This window comes from Enhydra lutris, unplaced genomic scaffold, assembly GCF_002288905.1.
Source record: "Enhydra lutris kenyoni isolate GAN:26980312 unplaced genomic scaffold, ASM228890v2 scaffoldscaffold17, whole genome shotgun sequence".
Taxonomy (NCBI): Eukaryota; Metazoa; Chordata; class Mammalia; order Carnivora; family Mustelidae; genus Enhydra; species Enhydra lutris.
This window is the reverse complement of record NW_019154101.1, coordinates 36,107,682-36,128,326: the sequence shown is the minus strand read 5'-3', so window position 1 is coordinate 36,128,326 and position 20,645 is coordinate 36,107,682. Positions and strand designations below refer to the sequence as shown.

Sequence of the window (20,645 nt, the reverse complement as noted above, 5' to 3'; positions counted from 1 at the left end):
CAAGGGGTGAGGTTCATGAATTTTAATTTCCCTTTTCCCCTAGTTTTGACCTGAGTGCAAGCTGAGTCTTGGAGTTGTACAGCAAACACTGACACCAAAAATTCCAGGATAAATACCTTCTAGCCAGAAGACTGGGAAAAATGTTCCCGCATGTTAGAGATTGTGAGGAAGACCTTCTCCACCCCTACTTTTTCCCCTTTCATTCCCTCTCAGTTATAGAGCTACACCAGCAATAGTATAAGTATTTAAAATCCCAAGGACAACTCATGTCTCTAGCCAGAGGAACTGGGAAAAAGGAAGCCCCCCCTTGTATGAAGAGTTGGGGCGGGGAGAGTATGTTTTTTTTTTTTTCTTTTGCTGTATCACTGTAAGGCAACCCCAATTGTGTAGGACTACATGACAGGATAGGAGATTAAAATTCTGAAAGGATTCCATCTTTCTGGCCAGAGGAACCAAGAAAAGGAGCAACTGAAGGTTGGAGAGAAATCTCCAATAATGAGAGAAATCGTGGCGAGAAGGGAGCTGAAAAAGGACACTCCCAGCAAAGTAGAAATAGAAGGAAATGTACTCAAACTGATAAAGAGGATTTGCAAAATGATTTATAGTTATAATTAATTGCAAAAGACCATTTTCTTCCTAAAAAAGAAGTAAGGAAGAGGTATCCAGTCTCACAACTTCTGTCCAATATTCTACTAGAAGTCTTAACCAGTGTAATAAAACATGAAAAAGAAATAAAAGTTATGAAGATTGGGGGAAAAAAAGAAAACTCTCTATTATCAGACAACATGACTGTCTACATAAAAATAAAGAGAGAGACATTCCTATGGAATCTACAGCAAAGCTCTTAGAATAAATAAGTGAGTTTAGCATCTCTATATACTACAAACTAATAAGGAAAACAGTACTATTTGTTTCACTGAGGAGGATATACACATGGCAAGTAAGCACAAAAAAGAATGTGTAACATTATTCATCATTTGAGAAATGTAAATTATAACCACAATAAGATATTACCACACACTAATCAAAATGGCCAAAATAAATGATATCATCAAATAACTGGCAAGAGTGGGAGAAACTGTATTGCTCACACATTGCTAATGTGAAATGAAAAACAGTGCAGCCACTATGTTGTCCTGGGCAGTTTCTTTGAAAATTAAGTTTGCAAGCACCACACAATCTAGCTACTGCCTTCTTGAATATTTATGCCAGAGAAATGAAAACTTATGTTCACACAAATACCTGTACATAAATGTTAGTAGCAGTTTTATTCATAATAGTTCAAAACTGGAAACAATCCAGATGTCCTTTAGTGGGTGACTATTTAAACTGTGATACACTCATACCATGAAATACTATTCAGTGATAAAAAGGAACAAACTACTGACACATGTAACAATTTGGATGTATCTCCAGAGAATTATTCTGAGTGAAAAAAGCCCATTCTAAAAAGTCATATGTACATCATTTCATTTATATAAGATTCTTGAAATGACAAAATCATAGAAAGAGGGAATAAATTAATGGGGTTGGGGATAGGGTAGAGGAAGAAAGTGGGTATGGCTATAAAAGGGCTAAATAAGGGGTCTTTGCAGTGAAGGAACTCTTCCATATCTTGACTGTTTAAATGACAATATCCTGGTTGTGATATACTACAGTTGTGTAAGATGTCACTATTGGGGGAAACTGAGTACAGCCTACACAGATCTCTCTGTATTATTTCTTACAACTGATATTAATCTATAATTGTCTCAATAAAAATTTCAGTTACATAAAAAAGATTTAATTGCCATTTGTAATAACATGGATGGACCTAGAGAGTATTGTGCTAAGTGAAAAAGGCGAATACCACATGATTTCACTCTTATGTAATTTAAAAACCAAACCAAAAAAAACAAGAAAGAAAAAGAAAGAGAGAGAGAAGCATACTTTTAAATAAGGAGAACAAACTGGTGGTTTCTAGAGGGGAAGTTGGGGGTATGGGGAAAACAGATAAAAAGAATCAAGAGTATACATATCTTGGCACCTGGGTGGCTCAGACAGTTAAGGGTCTGCCTTTGGCTCAGGTCATGATCCTGGGGTCCTGGGACTGAGTCCCACATTGGGTTCCCTGCTCAGCAGGAAGTCTGCTTCTCCCTCTACACTTACCCCCTGCTCATGATCTCTCTCTCTCTCAAAAAAAAAAAAAAAAAGTACACTTATCTTGATGAGCAACAAGAAGTTTATAGAATTGTTGAATCATTATACTGTTCACCTGAAACTAATATAACACTGTAAGTTAATTATTCTTTAATAAAAAAAATTTAATGAAAGAATAATTTTTGAAGTACAATTTGTAATAGCACTAATAAAAATAAAACACTTAGGGCTAAATCTAACAAAATATGTGCAGGACCCATATTCTGAAAACTGCAAAACACTGATGAAAGAAATCAAAGACCTAAATAAATGGGGAAATATATTATGTGCATGAGCTAGAAGAGTAAATATTGTTAAGATGACAATTTTCCTTTAACTGTTCTCTAGATTCAGTGAAATTCCTCTCAAACATTCCAGCAGGATTATTCATAGACACTGAAAGAGTATTCCATGAAGTAATTAGAATAGCCTCCACAAATTTTGGAAAAGAACAAAATTGGAGGACTCACACTACGTGCTTTCAAGACTCACAATAAAGCTGTAATAATCAATATAGTTTGATACTTGTGAACAGACAAACACATACAGCAGAAATAGACCTACAATGCAGTCGAACTGATTTGTGACAAAGTTGCAAAGGCAATTCAGTGGTGAAAGGATAGCCTTTTCAAGAAATGGTCCTGGAACAACTGTATACCCATTTACAAAAAAAAGGCGGGGAAGAGGGGGGATGGGGACTCAGCTCAACACTTAGCTAACACCATATCCAAAAAACTAAGTCCAGGTAGATTATAGGCCTAAAGGTAAAAATCTAAAACTATAAAACTTCTAGAGGGGAATAGAGGAGAAATTCTTTATGAGCTTGGGTTAAGTAAAAGGTTCATACATAAAGATCAAAATCATGTTCCATAAAAGAAAAAAATAATTAAATGTCATCAAAATGATAAATTTGGTTCTGCAAAAGGCACTACTAATAAAATGCAAAGATACCTCACAGACAGGGAAAAAAAAGTTTACCAATCACATATTTGGCAGAGAACTTTTATCTGGCAAATGCAAGAACTCTCAAATCTTAAAAAGTAAGAACACAAACTATTTTTTTTTAATGAGCAAAATATTTGAACAGACATTTTGAAGACAATACACTTATGTTATAAAAATGCACAGTAAATAGGGGAGGAGTCAAGATGGCAGAGAAGTAGCAGGCTGAGACGACATCAGGTAGCAGGAGATCAGCTAGATAGCTTATCTAACCATTGCGAACACCTACAAATCCAAGGGGAAATCGAAGAGAAGAAGAGCAACAATGCTAGAAACAGAAAATCGATCACTTCTGAAAGGCAGGACCTGCAGAGAAGTGAATCCAAAGTGATGGGAAGATAGACCGTGGGTGGGGGGCAGCTCCTGGCAAGCGGCGGAAGAATGGAACACAAAATCAGGACTTTTAAAAGTCTGCTCCACGGAGGGACATCACTCCAGAGGCTAAACCGGGAGAGGAAGCCCACGCAGGGTCAGCATAACCCCATATCCCGCAGGGTCACAGAAGGACCGGGGGTGTCTGAGTGTCGCAGAGTTTGCAGGTATTAGAGAGGGGAAGCTGGCTACAGCGACAAAACCGAGGAGTGAGCTCTCAGCTCGGGGTTACCTTGAACCCGTCACAGGCTGGGTTGAGCTCGGAGCGAGGCCAGAGGCCACGGAGACGGAAGAGACCGGGCGCTTTTCTCCAAGTGCAACTGATTGAGCACTTTCCTCCAAGTGCGACCAGAGGCCAGGGAGACGGGGGCGGTTGGGTGCTTTTCTTTGAGGGCGCACTGAGGAGCAGGACCCTGAGCTCCTCGGCTCCCCGAGCTCTCGGGAGACTGGGAGGCCGCCATCTTCATTCCCGTCCTCCGGAACTCTACAGAAAGTGCTCAGGGAACAAAAGCTCCCGAAAGCAAACCTGAGCGGATTACTTAGCCCGGCCCCTGGTAAGGGGGGTGCAATTCCGCCTGGGGCAAAGACACTTGAGAATCACTACAACTGGCCCCTCCCCCAGAAGATCAACAAGAAACCCAGCCAAGACCACCTTCACTCACCAAGGAGAACAGCAGAATTCCAGAGAAGGAGAAAGCAAATCTTATCTGGACAAAATGACAAGGTGGAAAAACTCACCACAAAAAAAAAGGACAAGAGGCGGTACCAAAGGCTGGGAACCTAATCAATACAGACATTGCTAATATGACAGATCTAGAGTTCAGAATGATGATTCTCAAGGTTCTAGCTGGGCTCGAAAAAGGCATAGAAGATATTAGAGAAACCCTCTCCGGAGAGATAAAAGCCCTTTCTGGAGAAATAAAAGAACTAAAATCTAACCAAGTTGAAATAAAAAAAGCTATTAATGAGGTGCAATAAAAAATGGAAGCTCTTACTACTAGGATAAATGAGGCAGAAGAAAGAATCAGTGACATAGAAGACCAAATGACAGAGAATAAAGAAGCTGAGCAAAGGAGAGACAAACAAATACTGGACCACGAGGAGAGAATTTGAGAGATAAGTGACACCATAAGAGGACACAACATTAGAATAATTGGGATTCCAGAAGAAGAAGAAAGAGAGAGGGGAGCAGAAGGTATATTGGAAAGAATTATTGTAGAGAATTTCCCTAATATGGCAAAGGGAACAAACATCAAAATCCAGGAGTTGCTAAGAACGCCCCTCAAAATCAATAAAAATAGGTCCACACCCCATAACCTGATAGTAAAATTTACAAGTCTTGGTGACAAAGAGAAAATCCTGAAAGCAGTCCGGGAAAAGAAGTCTGTAACATACAAGGGTAAAAATATTAGATTGGCAGTGACCTATCCACAGAGACCTGGCAGGCCAGAAAGAACTGGCAGGATATATTCAGAGCACTAAACGAGAAAAACATGCAGCCAAGAATACTATATCCAGCTAGGCTATCATTGAAAATAGAAGGAGATTTTAAAAGCTTCCAGGACAAACAAAAACTGAAAGAATTTGCAAACACCAAACCAACTCTACAGGAAATATTGAAAGGAGTCCTCTAAGCAAAGAGAGACCCTAAAAGTAGTAGATCAGAAAGAAACAGAGACAATATACAGTAACAGTCACCTTACAGGCAATACAATGGCACTAAATTCATATCTCTCAGTAGTTACCCTGAATGTTAATGGGCTAAATGCCCCAATCAAAAGACACAGGGTATCAGAATGGATAAAAAACAAAACTCATCAATATGCTGCCTACAAGAAACTCATTTTAGACCCGAAGACACCTCCAGATTTAAAGTGAGGGGGTGGAAAACAATGTACCATGCTAATGGACATCAGAAGAAAGCTGGGGTGGCAATCCTTATATCAGATCAATTAGATTTTAAGCCAAAGACTATAATAAGAGATGAGGAAGGACACTATATCATACTCAAAGGTTCTGTCCAACAAGAAGACCTAACAATTTTAAATATCTATTCCCCTAACATGGGAGCAGCCAACTATATAAACCAATTAATAACAAAATCAAAGAACTCCATAGACAATAAAACAATAATAGTAGGGGACTTTAACACTCCCCTCACTGAAATGGACAGATCATCTAAGCAAAAGGTCAACAAGGACATAAAGGCCTTAAATGACACACTGGACCAGATGGACATATATATTATGTCCATATATATTCAGAACATTCCATCCCAAAATAACAGAATACACATTCTTCTCTAGTGCACACGGAGCATTCTCCAGAATAGACCACATCCTGGGACATAAATCAGGTCTCAACTGGTATCAAAAGATTGGGATCATTCCCTGCATATTTTCAGACCACAATGCTCTGAAGCTAGAACTCAATCACAAGAGGAAATTTGGAAAGAGCCCAAATACATGGAGACTAAACAGCATCCTTCTAAAAAATGAATGGGTCAACCAGGAAATTAAAGAAGAATTGAAAAAATTCATGGAAACAAATGATAATGAAAACACAATGGTTCAAAATCTGTGGGACACAACAAAGGCAGTCCTGAGAGGAAAATATATAGTGGTACAAGTCTTTCTCAAGAAACAAGAAAGGTCTCAAGTACACAACCTAACCCTACACCTAAAGAAGCTGGAGAAAGAACAAGAAAGAAACCCTAAACCCAGAAGGAGAAGACAAATCATAAAGATCAGAGCAGAAATCAATGAAATAGAAAGCAAAAAAACAATAGAACAAATCAACGAAACTAGGAGCTGTTTCTTTGAAAGAATTAATAAGATTGACAAACTCCTGGCCAGATTTATCAAAAAGAAAAGAGAAAGGACCCAAATAAATAAAATCATGAATGAAAGAGGAGAGATCACAACTAACAGCAATGAAATACAGACAATTTTAAGAACATACTATGAGCAACTCTACGCCAACAAATTTGACAATCTGGAAGAAATGGATGCATTCCTAGAGACATATAAATTATCACAACTGAACCAGGAAGAAATAGAAAACCTGAACAGACCCATAACCAGTAAAGAGATTGAAACAGTCATCAAAAATTTCCAAACAAACAAAAGTCCAGGGCCAGATGGCTTCCCAGGGGAATTCTACCAAACATTTAAAGAAGAATTAATTCCTATCCTCCTGAAACTGTTCCAAAAAATAGAAATGGAAGGAAAACTTCCAAACTCATTTTATGAGGCCAGCATCACCTTGATCCCCAAACAAGACAAGGATCCCATCAAAAAAGAGAATTACAGAGCAACATCCTTGATGAACACAGATGCGAAAATTCTCACCAAAATACTGGCCAATAGGATCCAACAGTACATTAACAGGATTATTCACCACAACCAAGTGGGATTTATTCCAGGGCTGCAAGGTTGGCTCAATATCCGCAAATCAATCAATTACAACACATTACAGATACATACAGATACAACACATTAATAATAGAAAGAACAAGAACCAGATGATACTCTCAATAGATGCTGAAAAAGCATTTGACAAAGTATAGCATCCCTTCCTGATCAAAACTCTTCAAAGTATAGGGATAGAGGGCACATACCTCAATATTATCAAAGCCATCTATGAAAAACCCACCGCAAATATCATTCTCAATGGAGAAAAACTGAAAGCTTTTCTGCTAAGGTCAGGAGCACGGCAGGGATGTCCATTATCACCACTGCTATTCAACATAGTACTAGAAGTCCTAGCCTCAGCAATCAGACAACAAAAAGAAATTAAAGGCATCCAAATCGGCAAAGAAGAATTCAAACTATCACTCTTTGCAGATGATATGATACTATATGTGGAAAACCCAAAAGACTCCACTCCAAAACTGCTAGAACTTATACAGGAATTCAATAAAGTGTCAGGATATAAAGTCAATGCACAGAAATCAGTTGCATTTCTTTACACTAACAACAAGACAGAAGAAAGAGAAATTAAGGAGTCAGTCCCATTTACAATTGCACCCAAAACCATAAGATACCTAGGAATAAACCTAACCAAAGAGGCAAAGAATCTATACTCAGAAAACTATAAAGTACTCATTCCTCAAGTACTTCCTCAAGTACTTGAGGAAGACACAAAGAAATGGAAAAATGTTCCATGTTCATGGATTGGAAGAATAAATATTGTGAAAATGTCTATTCTACCTAAAGCAATCTACACATTTAATGCAATCCCTATCAAAATCCCATCCATTTTTTTCAAAGAAATAGAACAAACAATCCTAAAATTTATATGGAACCAGAAAAGACCTCGAATAGCCAAAGGAATATTGAAAAAGAAAGCCAAAGTTGGTGGCATCACAATTCCGGACTTCAAGCTCTATTACAAAGCTGTCATCATCAAGACAGCATGGTACTAGTACAAAAACAGACACATAGATCAATGGAACAGAATAGAGAGCCCAGAAATAGACCCTCAACTCTATGGTCAACTAATCTTCGACAAAGCAGGAAAGAATGTCCAATGGAAAAAAGACAGCCTCTTCAACAAATGGTGTTGGGAAAATTGGACAGCCACGTGCAGAAAAATGAAATTGGACTATTTCCTTACACCACAAATGAAAATAGACTCAAAATGGATGAAGGACCTCCATGTGAGAATGGAATCCATCAAAATCCTTGAGGAGAACACAGGCGGCAACCTCTTTGACCTCAACCGCAGCAACTTCTTCCTAGGAACATCGCCAAAGGCAACAGAAGCAAGGGCAAAAATGAACTCTTGGGATTTCATCAAGATCAAAAGCTTTTGCACAGCAAAGGAAACAGTTAACAAAACCAAAAGACAGCTGACAGAATGGGAGAAGATATTTGCAAATGACATATCAGATAAAGGGCTAGTATCCAAAATCTATAAAGAGCTTAGCAAACCCAACACCCAAAGAACAAATAATCCAATCAAGAAATGGGCAGAGGACATGAACAGACATTTCTGCAAAGAAGACATCCAGATGGCCAACAGACACATGAAAAAATGCTCCACATCACTCGGCATCAGGGAAATACAAATCAAAACCACAATGAGATATCACCGCACACCAGTCAGAATGGCTAAAATTAACAAGTCAAGAAATGACAGATGCTGGTGGGGATGCGGAGAGAGGGGAACCCTCCTACACTGTTGGTGGGAATGCAAGCTGGTGCAATCACTCTGGAAAACAGTGTGGCGGTTCCTCAAAAAACTGAAAATAGAGCTACCCTATGACCCAGCGATTGCACTACTGGGTATATATCCTAAAGATACAAACGTGGTGCTCCAAAGGGGCACGTGCACCCGAATGTTTATAGCAGCAATGTCCACAATAGCCAAACTATGGAAAGAACCTAGATGTCCATCAACAGATGAATGGATAAAGAAGATGGGGTATATACACAATGGAATACTATGCAGCCATCAAAAGAAATGAAATCTTGCCATTTGTGATGACGTGGATGGAACTAGAGGGTATTATGCTTAGTGAAATAAGTCAATCGGAGAAAGATAACTATCATATGATCTCCCTGATATGAGGAAGTGGAGATGCAACGTGGGCGCGGGGGTTGAGGGGTAGAAAAAGAAAAAATGAAAGAAGGTGGGATCGGGAGGGAGACAAACCATAAAAGACTCAATCTCAAAAAGCAGAGTGAGGGTTGCTGGGGGGAGGGGGAATGGGAGTGGGTGGTGGGATTGGACATTGGGGAGGGTATGTGCTATGATGAGTGCTGTGAAATGTGTAAACCTGACGATTCACAGACCTGTACCCCTGGGGATAAAAATACATTATATGTTTATTTAAAAAAATAAGTTTAATTCAAAAAAATGAAATAAAATGCACAGTAAAGGATGCTTAACATCATTAGTCATGAGGAAAATGCAAATTAAAAGTGCAGTGAGATACCACTAGAGAGGGGCTGGAATCTGGGCGCCTGGGTGGCTCAGTGGGTTAAGAGTCAGTCTTTGACTCAGGTCATGATCCCAGAGTCCTGGGATGGAGCCCTGTGTGGGCCCAGCCTACTCAGCGGGGAGTCTGCCTTTCCCTCTCCCTCTGCTCCTCTCCATCTCGTGCCCTTCTCTCTTAAATAAGTAAGTAAAATCTTTATAAAAAAAAAAAAAACCCCCCAACCCCCCCCCCCCCCAAAAACAAGGGCTAGAATCATTAAAATAGAAGAAAGACTGACAATGTTACACATTAATGAGGGCACAGAGCAACTGAAACTCTCATGAATTGCTAATGGCAATGCAGCACGGCACATCCACTCTGGAAGACAGTTTGGTGGTCTCTATCAAGTCAAACATATACTTGCCATAAAACCAAACAATTCCACTCCTGGGTACCTACTCAAAACAACAAAAACTCATGTTCACACAAAAACACGTATGTAAGTGTTTATAGTAGCTTTTATCATAATCACCTCAAACTAGAAAAAATTAAATGCACTTTAACTTATGAATCGATGAACAAAGTGGTACACAATGCCATGAAATACCACTCAACAACAAAATGGAACAAACCACCAACATACACAACATGGAGGAATCTAAAATGTATTGTGCTAAATGAAGAGAGTCAGACTCAAAAGGCTACATATGGTATGCCTTATATATATTTTCTATGTATATGTGAAACTATAGCAATAGGGAACAAATCTGCGGTCCCAGAGAAGGGTCTGACTGTAAGGAGTCAGCATAAAAGAATATTTTTATGTGATTATGGTGGTGGCTACAGAATTCTATGCATCTGTCAAAAATCACTGAATTGTACACCAGAAAGTGAATTTTGGTGTATGTTAATTTAAAAAATAAATGTATACAAACCATATGCACACACTGAACTTTTGTTTTAAAGGGAAAAAAAAATATATATATATATATAGCTCAAAAGGCAAATACCAAAATACTAACATTGGTATCCTTGAGTGATAAATATTTTTCTCTATAATTTAAAAATAATTTTTTGCAAAGAATGTAATTTTTTGTGAAATCTGACTATATATGTGCATACACATATATACATATACATATATTTTGCTGTCTGGTTCTCTGTGTATGTATATATGCAAAGCTCTGAAATAAATACCATCTTGGGGTGACTAGGTGTCTCAGTCGGTTAGGCATCCAACTCTTAGTTTCAGCTCAGGTCATGATCTTGGGGTCATACGATCAAGCCCTGTGTCAGCTTCTGCAATCAGTGTGAAGTCTGCTCGAGATTCTCTCTTTCCCTCTCCCTCCACCCCTAGCTCGTCCTCTCTTTCTCTCAAATAAATAAATAAGTCTTTTTAAAAATAAAAATAAATAAATACCATCTTGAAGCCCTAAAATACTAAGATGCACAGAAAATCAGAGATCATTAAAATGGAATATATTTCCTTCCCAATGGCTTTCTGTATTGTACAAATTTTCTATGATTCTATGTGTTGTTTTTTATATTAAAATTTTAAATTATAACACGGCCTGACATGTCTAAATATGTCAATACTTAAGGGGCTAGATCGTTGTCAAACTGACTTTTTAGAATTCCACACTTCTAAAGCCCTGTAATGAACACATTCCATTTTCTCAAGCTTCCGAATGATAGCAATTCTTGCCACTTTGCAAATTCAAGCAATTCCTCTGGTTGTTCTTGATTAGCATATCTTGATCTAGCATATCAAAACTACCTTCCATATCTTGCTCCATCCCACAACAGATCCCATCAAGAGGTCTTTCACGTTCAAAGAGTTCTCTGTGCTCACAGTACCTGGCAGGACCACGCCCCAGGTGAGAAATGGGCCCTTTAACTGTCTGGCCACGGGCTGCAGACACAAAAGAACGCTATGTTGTTATGGAATCTGAAGCAATAAGATTTTTCCAAATATACTTGAATCACAGGAACATCTGATTCAATATGGAAAATTGTACTATTGTTCACACTTCCACAGAAACATATGACATTTCAGGGGAGCACAGAGAAACAAATGAAAACCCTCAAGAGCAGCTACCAATTTTGCTAAATGTTATACCAGACATGGAGGATGGCGGGGATGGGGAAAAAAGTGACCTCAACTAGTGGTCAGATGACTTTCTGTAATTTCAATAACATTTGCAACTAAGAAAGGGAATAGGTGATTATATCATCAACTATTTTCCCCACTCTAACAAAACCAGGCCCCTTTTTTATGTCTAATCCAAAAGAAACATTTTCAAAGAGGGTGAAGAGGATTCTATGTGAAGTATTATACTCATAATGCTTCCCTTGGGTTAGGAAAAAAGCGTTATTTCATCCTTAAAGCTTATGTGCACATTTTAGGGTCAAGTCTAAGTCTACTGGAAAAAAAAAATGTGCAGTTTCACCCTCTTTGTGTGATATCCAAATAAAACAAAACAAACAAAAAACCCACGTAATTTTGTTCAGAGTACTCTATGAACTACTGGCCTTCACATGACTGGCAAAACAAAGTACCATAGTTACATAATGATACACAGAATCTCCTCTTAAGATATTTTATTTCCTATTTAAAATTAAGCCATGAACTAGAGTCAAGAATATTTTATTACAGCTACATAAGTAAATATAAGACAAATTTAAATGCTTCAGTCAGTATACTTATGCAATTTATTCTTTTCAACATTTTTTTAAATGTCAAAAATTCTTAGCATGTCTAAAAGCAAAAAAATGTATCCCCCAGGTATATTTGACCATTTCCTGCTCTTTGAACACCCCAAGCTTTTCAACATCTGAGCTCTTATTTATCCTGCTCCCTCTGTGATTTCCTTAAATTCTTTTGCAATAAGGATTTAGATAACAAAAATAAATACCTAGATTATATTACTTTAAACCTCTACAAAAATGCCTTCGCCCAGTCAAAATATAACACCACGTTTTTTGGCTTTCATAAAAATCACAATGTAAGAAACATAGTTTTAAGAATATTTCTATATATTGTGCTAAAAATCAATCAAAGGCATTATTTACAGCACTACCCAATGTCCTTTATAAAACAGTCTGAGGGATAAATAACCCTGAAAAGTCAGTGCCTAGAAAGAACCACTCTATTTTTCCTGATAAATTGCTATGCTTCCTTTATTCCAATGCTAAGGACAACACAATCAAGTATGTATTCTTTTTTCCCTTGGTTGCCCTGAAGATTACCTAAATTTGTTTTTCAATTTCAATAAATAACCTCTCCCTAGTACTTAATACATATTTCTCTTTTATTTTTAAGTTGTAATTTTTTTACAACATGTTTTTAATTATGCCACAGTGGAAGTCACTTTAAATATGTTTCGAAATATGTTTAAATATACTTTAAATATAGTGGGCAGAAATAATGCTGAGACTGCAACCTACACGTTATTCCATGTTAAGTCATAATACAAAACCAGTGTGGCCTAGGGCAGCATTTACCAAACTCGAACATGCCAAGCAGTCACATAATGATCTTACTAAAAGTGTGGATTCTGCTCAGAAGGTCTGGAGTAGAGCCCGAGGTTCCATAGTTCTAATGGGCTCCCAGATAAGGTCACTTCTACTGGCCCTCAGACCACATTTGGAGGAGGTGGGGTCTAAACAGTGCTCTGCCCATGCGTGAAGGAAAAGTTAGGACAAGACAAGCAATGAATATGGCGGAGACCTAGGTCACTAGAACCCTCACAATGGTGAACACTACAAATTAGAGCCAACGGGATAGCCTATTTCTGTATCAGTCTTTAAAAATCAAAAGGTCTTAAATTCGGTATCAATATTAATTTACTTTTTTATATAACAAATGTCCAGCTCATGTTTTTCAGAGAAGTTGATTCTGATTGATGTGTTAGACATTGCACCATAGACATTTAAAGAAAATTATGGTTGGTATATTTCAAAAATCCCTCTTATTCTGAATGTTTTAGGAGGAAATAGGACAAGAAAACTCACTGAATATTTGGAAAGTTTCCATTTATTCAAATGTTTACTAAACACCTATTATACTCCAGCACTACGTTGAGGTCTCAACATACAATTGCCTTTTTCTTTTAATTTATTTATTCTGGTTTTATTCCGATTCTTCATTTTTACTATCTTTGGGAGCAATCATTGTATAAGTTGGGGAATTATCCTTTAATCAGCAAATAAGTGAATGAATCTGCATCATTTCAAGAAAATTCATTAGCTGTGATACTGGTTAAGGAGCTATTTAAATGTTAGTTCACATAGATTTTCTGTCTTTCTGTCTTATTTCGGTTAAGAGAGTATTCCTTCTCCTGACATGGCCTATTGCATAACGATAGATTCTAAAATACTTCACAGTAAAGAAAAGATCTAGTTTTCCCCATGTTGTTCAGTTTTTATAGATTCTCATAGTGCCCATTGTTATGTCTCCTCTGCATAGTTTCATGGATGCAGTAGGCAAAAACCTATATTTTGGTTAAAGCTAAAGCTAAAATTAACCAGTTATCTAATATACATAAAGAACTAGCTGAGTCATTGCATAAGTATGACAACATTTAAGTTTCTTTCTGGGTCGGAGGATTTAAAACCAGGTGTACTAGTTTTCTATCGCAGCTATAACAAATTACCATAAATTTAGTGACTTAAACAGTACAGATTCATTATTTTATAGTTCTGGAGGTCAGAAGTCCCAAATGGGTCTCACTGGGCTAAATCAAGGCATCAGCAGGACTTGGTTTCTACTCAAGGCTCTAGAGAAGAATTTATTTTCTGTTCTTTCTGGCTTCTACACACCTCCCACATTCTTTGGCTCTTGGCCCCTTCCTTCACCTTCCAACCCAGCAAAGTTGTGTCTCTCTGTGATTTTCTTCCACAGTCACATCTTCTTCCAACCAACTCTTCCCTTCTGCCTCCTTCCATTTTAAGAATCTCTGTGATTATATTGGGTCACATGGATGATCTGGGATAACTTCCCTATTTTAAGGTCAGCTGCCTAGCAACCTTAATTTCTTTTGCTGTGTAACCTAATACACTCACAGGTACGAAAGGATTAAGATGTAGCCATCTTTGAGGGCTCATCGGTCTGCTTAACACACCAAGACAGGGTTCCATTTCTATTTACTAACTTGAATTTTCGAAACACTTGAGTTCTCTTACAGTTTTTTCAATGCTAGAAGTTCTTAGGGGAAGAACAGGGTAGGATTACTGATAGCAAAAACTTGTGTTTCAGGTTTTAACCATGAAATCTGATTCTATTGCAAAGACTCTGACCCTCAGTGTAAGATATGGATATAGCCGAAATGGCCACTGCCCCAGAACCAACTGGTCCCGGATACAAGTGGCCTGAGACTCCTGATTGACGTTCTGGTAAACTGATGAGGTGGACCACGGAATCAGACTGTGGCCACCAGGATAATTCCTGACTCTGCAGTCCAAGTTGGCTAGAAAAAGGGCTTTCTCACTAAAGTTTTAGAAGCTAAACCCTCGTCCAAAATTGCTCCAATGAGCTTAGAATCATTAAAACTGTCCAAGGCACTAAGTAATCAAGATTATTTGTTTTAAACATGCAAAAAAATGAGAAGTCAGGTATATTAGAGTAGCCTAATTTTTCCATGTCATTACTAAGGACCGTGCAGAAGACTATTTCAACAACTTTACAGTGCATAAGCTCTAAAAACTCAATCTCTAATCATTAAAAGAATAACACTTTGCATGAATGTTTTTATGAATACAGTTTAGACAGACCTTCTCATAGGAACTCTTGATTAAAGATAATTATTAGGTTTCAATCAGAAGTCACAGAAAGTAAAAAGTCTGAATAGGCTGAAGGCCCTACAAAAACTGAATCTAAATATGAAACAAACGGAATCAAGTTTGAATTTATGGCCTGAATTCTAGGAGGTAAAAGTATGTTTGTGGTGATTAAATACTTAAAGCAGGCACATCCCATCATCAAATGCTAAAATAGAAACTGTATGGCAGTTTCCGCAGAGTCAAATCGCCTCTACTGTGCTATCATGTCATACAAAGGTTATGGGAAGTACATTGTTTCTTGAGAGCCTTGTTATTTAACACACAGTAAGCAATGCCCAATGTGAGAAGTCGTCATCTCTCACGGGTTAATGGATACCCCAATTTCTACCCCTCTCACCTGCTGTCCTCCACCCTCACTCCCCTAAAACTGTTCCTAATACAAAGGTGCTTCTGAGAACTATCCATAGCTCCCATGGTCCTGGTAGGGTCTCCAACAATACTTCAGCTCAGCACTGCTCCTTGGCAACACCAAAATGGGCCAGCTCTAAGTGAGATCTGATTAAGGGATGGGAAAAGGGAGGGATCCAAGAGGAATTTTATTTGCATAGCCCCTGAAAGAATTCCGAAAATCTATGCACATATTTTTAAATAACATCTAAACATTTTTAACAGAAGTTTAAACACTTGAAAAAGGAACATGATTTCGAATGCTCTGATACATATTTATCAGAACCTCAGGGCTACAGATTTCACTCAATCTATGGTAAATGTCTGCTCTATCACATAATTGGCAGAGCCCACTCTCATAGACAAGCCAATCAACCCAATAAGACTTTCTGTCAAAACAAGCCTGACTTCGTTTTTTTCAGTCAAATGTGAAAATAGTCCTGGTGACAGTCTGTATTCTGAATGCTAAAAGGAACAGATAAATACAGCACAGAGCCTTGTCATGTGCTCACCCCTTGGATGAATGAGGAAAAAAGGAAGGAGAACTGACAGGCATTATCCATGTTCAGAGGCAGATCAGTTTCGAGGAAGAGAAGCTGAGAATCTGAAAACTGAAACCTTGAAACCCTCTATGCCCTGGGAAGTCTTGAAGCCCAAAGGCATGTACATGGTTCGGAAACTGCTGAGAAAAAGTGCTTAAATTCTTCTTTGAAAGTATCTAACGTGAAACAAATATGAAGTGGTGTTTCTTTAAAAAAAGGCCCTCTGACTGCATTTCTTTGAGGGATCCTAAGCCTCTGGAAATACCTTAACACAGGTATCATGTTCTCCTCATCAAAAGGGAGGGTCAACAATTAGAGATTATAACCTTGCTTATCTGCCAACCTTGTGTATAATCTTGGATGGGCAGTTGTGCTGTCCCAGGATTTGCTTCTACATTATCTCTAGTCCTTGGAACTCCTTGATTTGTTCTAACCCTCTACCCATAATTGGTCATTGTTGAGTGTGTTTCACCAAGTCTAAATTAGTCGCCTTTCCCCTTTAAGCTCCTAGATTTCACCCCATGTCATAATTGGGCCTAATGCTCATATTCTGATGCTCTGAACTTTTTTAGTGCCAGAAGTAGATAAACTTAAAAAAAAAAAAAAAAACTGCAACTGCCAAGGCTATCCTGTTGTGCCGACAGGGCTGCTTATGCAAACTACTGAAAACTCAGTTGGAAATAGAAGGAGTGTAAAGACATACTGGTAACGCATTTTTAAAACCTCTCACCTAATGTTTTTGGGAGAAAGGTTAGAAGTAAATTACTGACAATGGGCAAGAAAACAGATGCAAAGGAGACAACTTTATTAGGGGCTTTCTCTTCTTTATGAGGATTTTGGTCCTTTCAGAGGAGCTCCAAGTAATTCGACAATACCCAGTTTCCTTCAGTTGCTGCAACTTGATCCCACGGTGGGTGCTCTGGAAAGCACGCTGCCGGCGAATGGGTCTGAGGCCACTCCAGATCAAGGTCGTCTGATCCATTTGTTAAGTTGAGACTCCTTCCGTGTCACCTCTTAGAAGCAGGTCTGTGTTCCCCTCCAAAGAGCCCACCACCTGGCTGTGCCCACTTCCATTCGTGCCCCAGCTACCACGTAAGGGGTGGTTCAGAGGTGCTGCTACGGGGGCAGCCAGGCCTTTACGCGCAAGTACTGAGGGAGAGGCGAGCACACCGGTGGAGGCTGGAGGGGCGCGCGCGCGCGCAGGTGCCCGCGCACCCACCCCACCCCCGCTACACACACCAACTCGGGGTGCAGGGCGGACGCGGGAGGGGAGCGGAAGGCCTTACCAGATCAATGAACGTCAGGAATTTCCAGCTCCCGCCGTAGGTCTGATGCGAGGGCATTTCGATGGCCTTGTAGTTGCACAGGATAGAGCAGTAGGACAGCAGAATCGCCACCCGCAGCACCTGGCACGGGACAAGCGCCATGTTCGCGAAAGGCCTGGCAGGCTGGAAGGCGAGGAGGGAAGGCTGGAGCAGCAGGGCGCGCGGGGGAGGGCGCCGGGGGAACCCTGGCGCCGCCAGCCGCAGGGCGGGCCGGGCCGGGGCGGAGCCGGGCGGAGTGGGGCGGGGTCTGCGGTGGGCTTGCCCCGCGGGACCGGCGACCAGGAGCGCCTGGCGACCTGCGCGGGCGGGGCGGCGGTGGCGGGCCCACCGTGGCGTCAGCTCTTTCGTCATCTCCGTCATTCTGCTCCTGCGTTCGCGGGGCCCCGGGACACCCGGCCAGGGCGCCCCCTAGGCGTCCTTTGGGTGGGTGGGCGGCCTCCGAGTGCGGCCGGGGCTGGGGAAGCGGGCGGCGCGCTGTGGAGCCGCCGCGGGTGGGATCTGCAAGGCGGGGGCAGCGGGAGGGCGTGTGTGTGTGTGTGTGGGGGGGGTGTCCTGACAGAGGGGACCCCAGTGGGGACAAACATTGCAGCCGGGGGGTGGATTGCGGCGGAGATGGTTCCTGCTGGCCGAGGCGGATGCTCCGTGCGGAGGGACCGGTGGAGGCCTGGACGTGGGGTGTAAATCCGCGCGGGAGGGCTACCGAGTGACTATTTATTTTGAACCCAACTAGATTTTTACTGATAAGAATTTTAATCACTCTGAAATTACCTTATAAATTCTATTCCAGCGGACGGACTGCCCTGTGCTCCTCCTCCACAGGAGATTTATAAATAGCATGTTAATATGTAATACAACAGGACAGACCATGAACTTTGGACAGGAGGTTTATAAGTAAAAGGTTATAGAGAAAGGGGTGTCAGATAACTGTTTCTGCTTGAAGATTGCGTTCATCTTCGAAACAAATCGTTCTGAATTTGGAAGCAAAAACCGGTGTGTAACTTAATACTAATCTTTTGAAGGTTAAACTGACATTGCCCTTTTACTTATTTCTTTCCTACCGTACAATACCAGAGCTTAGTGGAAGGAAAATAAATATAAACTGGATTCCCTCTGCCTTCCAGTAAATGTTGTCACAGTGAAGTTGCCTCGGTCTGTGGGCAGCATTTTTTTTTTTTTTAAATCATTATCACATTTCAGCCAACCAGATGCAGGGTCAGAGTATGAAAAGACAACATAGGTATTTCCTGTGGATCCGTTTAAAACAGGTGTCCTCTCCAAATAGTCTCTGAGTCAGTGAATGTGGAATAAGGGGTCAGGGAAAGCAGAGTGTTAGAAATAAAGAGAAAGTAGCAACTCACGAATGTTTTCCTGAAAATTTCCAATCAAACTAAACCAAAATAGAGAAACCCATCAGTTTTTTTTTTATTGGCCTTATAATTATGCCAGTAGAAATCGATGTCACAAAAACCATGATAATTCCAAGATCCCTCTAGCATAAAACTATTCAATTTCAATATTTGTAGTTTTATGTCCATGTAAAAATTAGACCTGTTTCTTTTTAATTTTCATGTAAATAAGATTGCAAAATAAAAAGATCTACCAAAGATCTTACTAGGTCCTTAAAATTTCACAAGTTAATATGAAAGTCTCAAAGTTTGATAAACCCTTCCTACCATACATTTTAGAAAACCATTAATAAGATTTTCATCCCCATCATTACAAAATATAACATTCTCATAAAGCCAATTAAGATTTTCGTCTGTGGTCACTTTCTTTTTAAATAAATAATTATAGCACTCAAATAAATGTTTGAACCCATTCTAATGGGTTTGCTTTTGTTATTTTGGATTAGATAACCATTATTAAATAATTTTGTGGAGTTCCTTTTTGTTCGTTTGTTTGTTTGTTTGTTTTGGGGAGGTTGGTTGGTATGGGAGGGGCTGAGGGAGAGAGAGAATTCCAAGCAGGCTCCAGGCCCAGGGTGGAGTCCAATGGAGGGCTCCATCTCACATCCATCTCACAACCCTGAGATCTTGACAGGAGCTGAAATCAAGAGTCAGATGCTTAACCCGGCTGCCACTGGAGTTTGTTTTGTTTTGTATTTTTTTTTTTAATGAAACACCTGCATAAACCTTTACTCAAATATTTTATGAGAATGTCAGTCCACAATTTTTGGAACTTTTTGTTAACTATTTATTAGCATGTCCAGGTTGTTCTTTTGGCTTTTTATACCATATCTAATAATCTTATGTTTTAAAGGTATTTTTTGTGAGAAAATTTTACATACATTGTGTTTTTACAGTGTAAATAATACAATGGGATATTGATCTTAAAACTTCACTCAGTACAGGTAATCCCTTTTTATGAACTATAATATGTTATTTACTGATATGTATTTACATGATGATTCAGTATTGGAATTAGAGAAGACTGTTTTTCACTCTATAGAGGAAATACTTGCATGTCACTTCTTTAGCTTTTTCATTCTACCACGCAATTATTGGTGATAGAGAATAACTTTATTCAGTTGAATTTCATGAAAACATGTTTTCCAAGGGAAGATTTCAAGACTGTACCTTAATTTCTAGTTACTGTAGTGTTCTTTGATTATTGTAATAGCACTTAACTCTTAGTTCATACTATATGGGCTGAGGATACTCTTCCTTAAGAACTTCTAAAAACTGCTACAGACTCTTGTTTGTTTGTTTCTTTCTTCCTTTCTTTCTTCCCTTTTCTCTCTTTGTTTTTGTTTTTGTTTTTTTTTTTTTTTTTTTTTTGGAGAGGGTGTCTGACATATTGGTGATGATAATCCTTGCTAATCTTGGAAATGACAGGGACCCCTGTGTCTCCCTTATGTTGTATCCAAGTAGCCAACTTTATAGAGCTGTGAGTCTTTTCTTAGAAATTCAGGAAGAAGAATTATACATATGCATATCCTTATAATGGTCAATGTCTATGCATTTCCTTTGGTTCTGTATTTGCATTAGATAAACATTTTCTAACAATATCAATATATTTGAGCAAATCCTTTACTCCTCTTCACATTTGTCTGTGCCACAAGTGTAAATATTGGGA

The 20,645-nt window shown here is 39.3% G+C and overlaps 1 protein-coding gene across 3 annotated transcripts in view; it reads right to left on the bottom strand.

Annotated features, from left to right (window-relative positions):
• The window catches only part of LOC111147633 (androgen induced 1), a 260,604-nt gene extending 242,832 nt beyond the window's left edge, over positions 1 to 17,772 (bottom strand). For 2 of the 3 annotated variants that reach the window (XM_022503817.1, XM_022503819.1), the window contains exon 1: positions 17,532 to 17,772. In XM_022503817.1, coding sequence (XP_022359525.1) covers positions 17,532 to 17,672 — 141 coding nt within the window. In that variant the 5' untranslated portion in view covers positions 17,673 to 17,772. The remainder of the gene's footprint in view (positions 1 to 17,531) is intronic. The other variant, XM_022503818.1, reaches the window with a different exon arrangement.
• Positions 17,773 to 20,645: the final 2,873 nt, after the last annotated feature.